General features: G+C 40.9%; 1 protein-coding gene across 2 annotated transcripts; it reads left to right on the top strand.

Annotated features, from left to right (window-relative positions):
• The first annotated feature begins 634 nt into the window (after positions 1–634).
• malt1 (MALT paracaspase 1) lies at positions 635–10,567 on the top strand. Of its 2 annotated transcripts, XM_034542014.1 has the most exons (17): positions 635–996; positions 1,790–1,956; positions 2,261–2,382; positions 3,106–3,253; positions 3,448–3,626; positions 3,772–3,868; positions 3,964–4,011; positions 4,549–4,572; positions 4,672–4,716; positions 5,570–5,773; positions 5,852–6,029; positions 6,727–6,798; positions 6,924–7,051; positions 7,540–7,689; positions 8,696–8,853; positions 9,026–9,151; positions 9,595–10,567. In XM_034542014.1, exons 1-17 carry the CDS (start codon positions 848–850, stop codon positions 10,072–10,074), a joined length of 2,475 nt encoding a protein of 824 aa, XP_034397905.1. In that variant the 5' UTR covers positions 635–847; the 3' UTR covers positions 10,075–10,567. The 2 variants fall into 2 exon arrangements, with proteins under 2 accessions (XP_034397905.1, XP_034397906.1); XM_034542015.1 differs by lacking the exon at positions 3,964–4,011.
• The last annotated feature ends 349 nt before the right edge of the window (positions 10,568–10,916 follow it).

Genomic DNA, 10,916 nt, shown 5'->3' with positions numbered 1-10,916 from the left:
CCACAGTTACCATCAATTTCAACATCCTCGGGCAGCTTTTGACCCTGAGTTGACTCACCATCTTACTCACTCACTGCAAAATGGGAGCACCTTGACCAAGAGGGACAACAATGGATTCAACAGGACAATGCAAACTCCAATTTTTACAATACAGTACAATACAAAAGAATGCATGTAAATATAAGGTTTTTGTATTAAAGATCTTTATGTGTGTAGCTGGTTTTCACAAAATAAAACACATTTGCTAGTTGCGTCAACGTCAGACTCCACATAATAACTTTAGCTGTATGCTCATTGACTTGACAATCCACAAGAAACTTCACTTCATTTATTAAATACTGTTTCATTGCAGTTTTTTGGGGGTTGATCTGTGTTTGTAATTGCTATTTGCTTGCGGTTGAAAACGAATGAATGACTGTAAACAACGACGATAATGCAATGCGCCATGACAATGTTGCCTACTGTTATTTAAAGTTATTTACAGTTTTCCGTCATCTGAACATTGTGTAAATTATTGAAAGAATGCCAACATTTTAATGGTGAATTGTATCTTAAACCTCGAATTCTCAACTTCAAGTGTGGGAGCATAATTTTTTTTTAAAAACACGTTTCCTTACGGAGCTTTATCTTGACGCATACACAGTCTTTGACGGAAAAGAGCCGAAAGTTGCGTGAGAGGGGGGAACCAAGTCGGTGTCGTAATCGTGTCTGTATCCGTATCACTTTTATAATGTCTTCCAGGAAGTAGACATTTTTCTTGAAGTTGAAATTGTTGTCAAGTGCAATGCCAGTGACTCAAGTCTGAGAACCACGCGCCGACGGTGTAACCCGTTCGTGTCTGGCCGCCATGTCGGACTCTTTGGACCGGTCCGCGAGGATCAACCTGTTGAAGGAGCCGGTGGTGAAGAAGCTCTGCGAGGTGTTGGACAAATCCAGCAATAAAGGATGGCGAAAACTTGGAGAGATAGTCGGCAACGACAGGCGGTTTAGAGTCAGGTGAGCTGAGTGTGAGAAGTATGAAATCACAATGTTATCACATGTGAAATGCCTCTCTCAATAACACTGAGATCATCTATAATCTGTCTTAAATACACTGTGCATTTTTATAATTGAGTGTGCCCAGTTGTAATTGTACTTTAGTTTGGCCTTTAATAAAGTTATGCACTCTTTGCAAAATTAAATAACTATTTCTCAAACATATTAGTATGTTGTAATAGATGATCACAGTGTCCTTTCTGTAGATACACATGTGCATTAATCCATTGGGGTAATAATAATATGCTAACAACAATCAATCTTTTATACTATGTATTTTCATCTAATGTATGTGTAGGACAGATGAATGAGTGATGCAATCAATGTAATTGGTCTCGGTCTTCACTGTCCTGAGATGAAATGAGATGCTGTGCTTCCAGGATTATCCACTAACACAAGCCACAGAAATTAAAGGCTCAATCTGTTATTATTATTTAGTTTTTACTGTATGCATTATAGGTATATTTGACATATATACGTGTGTGTATGTAACATAACTCTATTGTTTACTTTTGAGATCACATTATCATACCATTACCTAGATCAATGTTTCCTGTCCTTGTCTGTGTATAAGGTCTATTGATTATGTGTTGATTATCTCTTGTGAAGTTGTATGTCTGGATTTTGTATCTTCCCTTCAATGTACATGAATACATTGTGAGCCACCGACAACCTGAGGCAAATTATTGTCCAATAAAGGTGAACCTGATGTCTGAAATATGACGTGCTCTCGATCTCCTGCATGGTTCTCCAGCTCAGCCGACATGGAGCTGTGCTCTCTGGAGGTGCTGGAGCTGGAGGGAAGCCCGAGCCGCATGCTGCTGAAGCTGATGGGAGAGCGAGGCTGCACAACGGGTCACCTGGTTGACTACCTTCAAATGCTGGGCAACTCAGAGGTCCTGCAAGGCCTGAAGCCATCAGGTACGGGAAAAAACAATGCACCCGGGCTTGTTATCAAGTTCTCAGGTTTCCAAAGTAGCTTGTTTTTTGTCACGTCGTGGTGTGGACACTTACAGAACGTTGCCATTCAATTTATAATAAGTATATCGAAACAGACTTGTGTTTACGTGATTACTCCAGAAGGATAGTATTTGTAGTTGAAACACTTTTTAGAAACCACACCACCTTTCACCCAATTGGGCGATTTTGATATGTAACATCTAAAACCAGTGTGACAATTTAAGACTAAGTGGGAACTCAAAGTGAAATTCTCCTAAACGTACAGCCCTGCAGATCCTCATTCAGCCCCAGTCCGTGGCGCTTATATCTGGACACAATCTTCGCCTGAGCTGCCACGCTGTGGGCAAATCTCCAGTACAGTACCAGTGGTTCAAGACCAAGGAAGAGGTGAGCTACGACTCTTCCCCATCCACACACTTCCGGCTTTAAAGTAGACACGCTTGCATTCCCAGATTGAAAATGACATCCACATCATGTCTTCATCAGTCCATGATGAGGACATAAATAACATACTTTTGCATTGAAACATTCTCTTTCAGACATTCAGCAAATCCACTGAAAGATTAGAAAGAAACCAAATAACCTACATATAAGAAACTATTAATATAGAGTACCTCAGCGGCTCAAGATGTTCACCTGCATTTTAACTGCATTGTAAAAATGTATATCAGACGCATGAACTCTTGGCCCCAAAACATATTTGATTCTCATCCATCCTCCCTTTCCTGCGGGTGTCAAACAGGCTCTAAACTTAAAAATAACACACAATACTCACATTACAGCCAACAAATGTGCTGTGTTTTATATGTAAATATTGGACCACTAATAGTGGAGTTGACACTGTCAATTTACTCAACCAGCATCTGCAGCAACTGGCGATCCAAAAGGATTATAATAAAAATAAATAAATATGTATTTACTTCCATCCACATACTTATTACTGACCTAAAACTAGAGTTTGACTTCTGCGTGTTTAAAAGATGGCACTTTGTTTTTGGGAGGGGCAAGGAGAGAAGACTCTTCACGTGGGGGCCGCTGTTTCCCTTCTGGAATGTGATAATGTCACACTTTGCATATTAGTACATGTGATTCACATGTTCCCAACCTCAGGTGCCGAACAGCTTCTCCTCAGACCTGGTGATAAGTCCTGTCCATCTGCGGGACGCTGGCTTTTACATCTGTAGGGTCAACTGCGGAGATACTTTTGAGTTCAGCCAGTGGGCTCAGGTGGACGTCCTGAATGTCCCCGTGTCCTGCGGTAAGATACTGCAGCTGTTTAAATCTACCCTCTGCTCTGTGAGCGATGTTCAGAAATGCATTTGTTGTATCTGCACCAGTTGAAGGACAGGACAAGCGACTCCTGTGGGAATTGAACCCCTGACTCTCGTGCTTTTACCATTGAGAATATAAAAGGTAGCACAGTGATGATGTCTCCTCTCCTTCCACTACCAGGGCAGAGCTATCATTCCTTAGAGGGTCGGCTGAAGTTGGTGATCCAGCCTCAGTCGCAGCGGATGCATGTTGGGGAAACCCTGCAGGTGGAGTGTGGCGCCGTGGGGCGGCCGATCCCTCGATACCAGTGGCACAGAAATGGAGTCCCGGTACCCAACGCCACAAAGAGGAAACACATGGTGAGGGGAGGTTGTTTGAGAAGATTTGTGCTGTTACTGTTTCAAAAACTTATTTTTTAACTTAAAATTTATTTTTTTTCTCTCTGGTTATAGCTGGTTACAAGGCGCGAAGCATCTGACTTATTGACTTATTTGTGTTTCTCAGATTCCTCACTCGATGCAGGATCACCACGGCAGGTATCGATGTGAGATCAGCAGCAGCACCGAGAGAATGTGGACCAATGAAGTCGACGTCGTGATCGGTATGTTAGCGCTTCAGTAAATGTGTTGATACTGTAATCACAGTCCAGTTGTTAATGTCTTATGAGTGACACATTGCTCTGCTCTTGGCTGAAAGCACCCAGGATATCTGTCCAGATTTCAGAGGCAATGGAGTGCTCTGAAGGTAGAGTTGAAAGCACTGGCGCATGTTGTTTAAAATGGTGGCAGCATAACAAATAGCATGCATGCACGTTTATCGTCACAGAAACACTAACACTCTTGAGGTTTCATGTGCATGAATTTTGTTTTGGATTTATTTCATTACTTTCAATCAATTGTACACTACGGGAGGGCTGTCTTCTATATTTGTCTTATTGTCAACAATAGAAAAATTAATCCATCCACTAACGTAATCCTGTCATCCTATTTGTTTAAAAAAAAATGAAAACATATATTACTAACTTGAAGTTCAGTATGTTCACGAGGAACTAGGATTGACCTATTTTTTTTATGGGATTAGTTGACAATAAGGAAACAGAATGACACCACCCTTCATGTCTATATTAAACATAATAATGAGTTGATTCAATTGCATGACGACTGACTGTGAGGCTCACCTTCCCTTTGACTACTCGTTCTTTCCTGAATCAATCAAATATTTTTCCGACGTAAACATGCTCATCTTATTTGATGGTAACATATTTGTGTTCCTGATTTCTAGACGATGTTTACGCCATTGGAGGAGGTGAGAGTAATTACATTCTTCAAGTAAATACATATACCCATTAGAAAACAGTTTTTTTGCTATAATAAACGCTTTTTTATTTTGACATTGCAATTTTAGGATCCAGTGAATATTTCCTGAATAATGTCCCAGAACAACTTCACGGTACGTGTCTTTTGGCACATCTTTATGCAAGAGTTGGTGAATTGTTAAAATGTGATCACCGAGTTCTCCGCTGTATTTTTGTGATGGATATGGCCGATGCACAGTTCCTCCACAGTATATGTCACTTACTATACTATCACGGTGTTTGTCCTGACCGCTCTCACGATGAACACCAACATAAAGATGTGATACTTGTGGCTTTCTTGTCATATTTGATGTCAGCAGCTAAACATGTGGACAAAATAACACTTTAGAGCATAATGTAATCCAACAACACCAGATAATTATACCTAAAATACCAACAGAGTTTACTCCACATCTGTCAAGCGGCTGGTAAAGACATCAAACACCTATACTTGGAATTAAGGAAATATGACCCACTTCCTGCCTGTATTTCTTTGTATGTCATTGTGATTTGTATCACCACTGCCTGAACTCCTGGTGGGGAATGTTTTCTTCTTGCTGCAACATATAAAGTACAGAATGTGTGTCATAAAAAGTACCAAAAAAAAACATAACATATTTTGTTGACATGTTTTACTTTATAGCTTTTAATTATCTGCAAAATATTATTTTTTTAGCAATATGTTAAATTTTATTTGGATGTTTGTATTATTGGGGGATCATTTTAATTTTATTATTTTATTATTTTATTTTATTATTTTATTATTTTATTATTTTATTATTTTATTATTTTAATTTTATTATTTTAATTTTATTATTTTTATTTTATTATTTTTATTTTAATTATCAAAATTGAATACCTGAAAATAAGGACCTTGTGGACTTCAATTTGGTAAGAGTTGCTGTCCCCTCCCGTTGTATAACAGTCTGGTCGTGTCCTCTCTCACAGCAACTGACAAAGTGGCCCTGCTGATCGGGAACCTGTCTTACCAAAACCACCCGCAGCTCAAAGCTCCCATGGTCGACGTGTACGACCTCACAAACCTGCTGCGCCAGCTCAACTTCCAGGTGGTGTCACTGCTCGACCTCACGGAGTCGGAGATGAGAAACGCCGTCGACGAGTTCCTGCTGCTGCTTCACAAGGGCGTCTATGGCACGTTGAGTTGCTTCTAGACTGAGGTAGAAATCGAGAAATGCTCTGAGAAATTGAAATACTCACTTCCCTCTTTAGGTCTGCTGTACTACGCCGGTCACGGATATGAGAACTATGGCAACAGTTTCATGGTGCCGGTAGACGCGCCGAACCCGTACCGCTCGGCCAACTGTTTGTGTGTGCAGAGCATCCTTAAACTGATGCAGGAGAAGGAGACGGGCCTCAATGTGTTCCTGCTGGACATGTGCAGGAAGAGGTGAGCTTATTACATTTGAAATGTTACTCGTATATTGAGAAGTTGTAGGTGGAAGAGTATAATTATCACTGTATGTCACCAACATTAATAGCAACCATGAGTGGAAGGTCCAGATCCTCTGTGCACCCAAAAATATTACTTAATTACTTTCTGTGGTTTTGTAAAGGTGTTCGACTTTATTATATTTATTAATACGTGTTTTCTTTGATTTTTATTTTTAAAAATAATTTTTTTTAATTGTTCAAGTAGTCAATAATATGTCAGAAACTAGTCAAATAAAATCTTCGCAGGTTTCCAAAGTTTTGTCTACAAACTGCTTGAGTCAACAAAATGCAAACAACGCCTAAATATTCTGTTTATTATCACTGAGGATTAAGAAAACCAGATAATGTTGACATTCGTTCACAGGTTAACTTTTGTCAAGCAACTAATTCTCTGTCATCTTATCATTATAGCTCCAGTTTTAACGGGAACTTTAATTCAAGTTATTTGTAGAGGGCTTTACAGTCTTTTGTAAAGATTTGTTTGGCATCCATTCCTTAATTGAACAGATGAAAAGAGACATTAAAGAAATTATGGTTTTATTATATTCGTATAAACATGTACGTTGATTGTTTTTGTGTGTTATTCTACAACAGGACCCCGTAATCCAGTATTTATTTATTTATCGCCTTGGTTTGCATCTTTTCGTCCTCAGGAATATTCATGACGACAGCGCTCCAAACATTGTCCTGAGGGTCACGGCAAACATCGTCTTTGGATACGCTACGTGAGTCATCATACATTATCATTCAAAAACTAAACATATCGCACTTTTTTGTTTTCAAGAATATATCTCAAATGTTGTGCGATTTTTTTTTTTTTGGGGGGGGGGGGGGCGGGTGGGCTGCTCAGGTGCCAGGATGCCGAGGCCTTCGAGCTGAGCTCCAGCGGCTTCACCAACGGCGTGTTTGTCAAGTTTTTGAAGAAGCGTCTCCTCGACGATGAGAAGATCACCGTGCTGCTGGACAGAGTCGCTGAGGGTGAGGAACGGAAACACAATAGATGACATCACACGTTGCATCCGAAAAGAAAGACCCATGCGGATAATACAAAACTATTCACGCCACGCGTGCACAATTGATATTATTTACTGTCGTCTTGAGTTCTTTAAATGAATTTGTGACTGAGAAGAATTGTTACGTCACTGTGACAATTTAAAAGACCATTTTGCAGAAGTTTTATGGATACTTTGTTTCAGTTCATATTTCAATAGAAGGCTAAAATAGGTTAAATGTAGTGTGCGTTGCATTATTAATGTCACAATTGTATCAGCTTTCTTTTAAATGTTCTCTTAATGAATGAAAATTACATGCAATTAGATGCATCTACCATTGCACCATGTTACTCATTCACAGCTCAGGGAGGGTTGATGAAATGAACGTATTCACACAATGTGCTGGTTTCAACTCGTTGAAGGAGTTTTTGATATGATACAGCTGTTGTTGAACATGTGATCTTCCGTGTCCAGACATGGGTCAGTTCGATGCTACGAAGGGCAAGCAGGCTCTGGAGATCCGCAGCAGTCTGTCAGAGAGGAGAGCGCTGACCGATCCTATCCTGCCCGGCGACAGCGTCGACCTCGCTCACGCTCGCAGCCTCCAGTGGGCAAAGGTTCACGGTGAGTTTGCAACGCAAATTTAAAAAAAAAATGTTTGTTCCCACTGGGCTGGGAAGCCCCCACGAGCACACTCTGCAGCTCTGTTGACTTTGGTTAATGCTGATTAAACACACAGTGCTCCCTCTGTTATACACACCTGCACACATGGGGGCTTCCCAACACAACCGCACAAGAGGGACAACATTATCACCTCTTCCATCAGCTAATACATATTTGCTTGGAGAGAAGCCAGTGAGGAAAATAGCATTTCTTCCAGTAGTTTTGATCAATCTAACCAGGTAGACTATATTACAGTGGTTCCCAATCTGTGTGGCTTATAACCCCATTAGTTAATGTCAACTTGTGACCCTCTTATTTTACAGGTTATGGCCTCAGTTATAAACAGTTCAACCAACCTTATATTTAATTCTCAGGTTATTTATTTTAGAGGGATTTTTAGAAACCTGTATTGGTGGACATTTTCAGCCTTTTTTCCGGCAAAAAAAATGTTTTATTTTCTTTCTTATTCCTTCAATCATCTACATAATTTATCTTGAGGCAGGTCGGGGGACCACAAACCTCATATTGGGAATTTTGCTGCTGTATAAGATTTTAAGATTCGCGGACTTTCCTTTTTTGTACTGGCTTTTTGTTTAAATTAACAAGCAAGCTTAAAAGTAACTCACCATTTCTGAGCTTATTGATTTTAATAAAGGGATTTAAGATGACTGGATTTTATGTTTTTTGCCACATTTATAGAAATATATTCTTTTACGCGCCTCCACTGGATGTGAAGGCAAACACAAAACACTGAAGCAAACACACACAAAGTGGATGTGTCTTATGATAAATCAATAAATATACGTTAATCCTTAGAAACCCTGTTACAAATAAGAAATTAGTGAAAATGTTTGTGCTTCTTAAAATGACACGACATGAGATCTTGTGAATGGAGCATGAACAACGGCTTTTTAAATCAATCAAACATGTAGAACTTGAAATGCCTGTCTTTTCTTTGTTATTCCAGAGCTCCCTGAGAGTATGTGTCTCAACTTTGACTGCGGGGCTCAGATCAAGTTGGGCTTCGCTGCAGAGTTCTCCAACGTGCTCGTCATGTACACTCACATCGTTAAAAAGCCGGAGGACATGTCCTTCTGCCAGGCTCACGTCACCGACTTCTCACAGGTCAGTGGGTTGCCATGAACACTGGTTATTAAGAAAGAAAGGGCGGATCATATCTCATCCGCCTCACCAATCAGAAACATTGCGGGGTAACCTTTGTCCCTTCAGACTTGAGGTAACACAAAATACTTGTGAGTTAGTGCAAACTGTAATCTGCTTCTTTTCCTCACCGCAGGACCTTGATGTTGATCCTAAAGAGATGAACAGAGAGACTCCAGAGGAGACGGGCATCTACCTTCTGTCCAGCAACTTGCCGCAGCACTGCCTTTACACCAGAGTCAGCTCACTGCAGAAGCTCAGGGTAAAAACTCAACGGGACATTTTGGTATAAAATCCTGTGTTGAGCATAATAACCTCTTTATACGCAGAACAACAGCTATTTTGAAAGTTTTTTCTTATGTTCAGAAGGTTTATGGATGTTTTTCTTCCTGTAAAGAAAGTCTGTTGTTTTATGATTAAATAATAGGACTTAATAATAATAATGATAATAATAATAATAAGAGGCATTAGTGTCATTTGTGTTTGCAGGTATTGGTTTATGAACTTAAGTAACGTAACAGATTTGGCCTGACAGGAAGACCGATTCTGCTAGAACCACGCACCAAATTTAACTTTAAAGAAGTGATTTTGAGTCATAAAAACTAAAAGGGATCACATTGACTTTCTCAACACTGTTCCTCCTCCTCCCCCACCCCACACACACACACACACACACACACACACACACACACACACATCCAACAGGAGGAGCTGGTGTTCACCGTGTGCCTTCAGGGCTCCTTCACCGCCATGGAGGACGAATCCGTCCACTGGACCAAAAGCATCAACATTGGCAAGCCGCTCATCGCCCGACTGGACCTGAACCGGGCCGTGCGGCGAAACAGCTGCCTGCAGACCTGCCTGTTGGCCCACAGCCCGTCCCACAGCCCCTGCCACAGCCCCGGGCTGGAACACCACCTCCACCCCCATCACAGGTCGCACCAGACACAAGACCACAACCGCCTGTCACCGCAACACCTCTCCCCGGACGTCTATGAGCACCAGGGAGCAGTGGGAGGCCGCGTAGAATCCTTCGACGGACAATCTCGCTGTGAACCTGCGTACGACTCAGTTGGTGGGCTTTCAAGCTCACCGGGGGGGCTCAGCATCCCTATAGAGACCACTGATGACATCAACGAGCTTCAGACTGTGTTCATTAACAGTCTGCAGCTTCAGCAGCAGTGAAAGCTTTAAATGTTTAACGTTGTATCTGGAAAACCGCTGCTCTTTCTGTTACATGCTGTGACATAATACAATTTACTATATTCTTCCAGTTATTAGCATTATTTGCCTCAACACGCTGTATATGGACACTGACCTTTGTACTTGAGTTTTAAAGTGTGAATATATGTTGAGCAGACTGAAAAACTGTTCTTCTATAAACTTAGATAATTAGTGCAGTCATGTTTTGTTGAGTTCAATTTACCAATAATTAGCTGAAGAAAAGCAAAGATACTGGATGGTAATTGCCAAGATCAGATCAGTCAGATCTTCTTTTTTTTAAATTATTTTACCTCTTACAAAATGTCAATGTTGGAAGTTGCATTGAGTTAAAAAAAAAAAAAAAAACGATTTGTAGTCAGAGTAAATATCGAAGACATTTTGTAATATCATTAACCGGCGGAAAGAAAGTGATCGCTAAAAACAATCCGTCAAGATTAAAAACCTGAAGCCCGTTTCCACACAGTCCTGATTCTTCTGTGTTTCTACCTCGTCCCCCTCAGGATGGCAGTAGAAGGCCTCTCTCTATTAGGACTTACTTCCACCGGCTGCCTCTGGTTCTCTTCTGCTGCAGATTGGGGGCGACTGTGGCTCAGTGGTGAGCAGGGTCGTCCTTCAATCTAGTAGGATCGGCGGTTCGATCCCCGGCTCCTGCTAGCCCACGTCGATGTGTCCTTGGAGCAAGACGCTTAACATTAACCCCAAAATTGCTCCCGTAGCTAAATGTTAGTGACTAATGTGCAGGTGAAACCTTAGGCTCCTCCCATCAGGGTGTGAATGATGTCATGTAGTGTTAAAGAGCTTTG

This window comes from Cyclopterus lumpus, chromosome 9 (genome assembly GCF_009769545.1).
Source record: "Cyclopterus lumpus isolate fCycLum1 chromosome 9, fCycLum1.pri, whole genome shotgun sequence".
Classification (NCBI taxonomy): Eukaryota; Metazoa; Chordata; class Actinopteri; order Perciformes; family Cyclopteridae; genus Cyclopterus; species Cyclopterus lumpus.
The sequence above is the reverse complement of the archived record's forward strand: the minus strand, read 5'-3'. Positions and strand labels throughout refer to the sequence as shown.

Bases quoted from the DNA above. Each gene is read 5' to 3' on its own strand.
- malt1 (XM_034542014.1), top strand. From the start codon at position 848: ATGTCGGACTCTTTGGACCGGTCCGCGAGGATCAACCTGTTGAAGGAG. The intron at 997-1,789 runs GTGAGCTGAGTG...ATGGTTCTCCAG, and splicing joins GACAGGCGGTTTAGAGTCAG to CTCAGCCGACATGGAGCTGT. The intron at 1,957-2,260 runs GTACGGGAAAAA...CTAAACGTACAG, and splicing joins GCAAGGCCTGAAGCCATCAG to CCCTGCAGATCCTCATTCAG.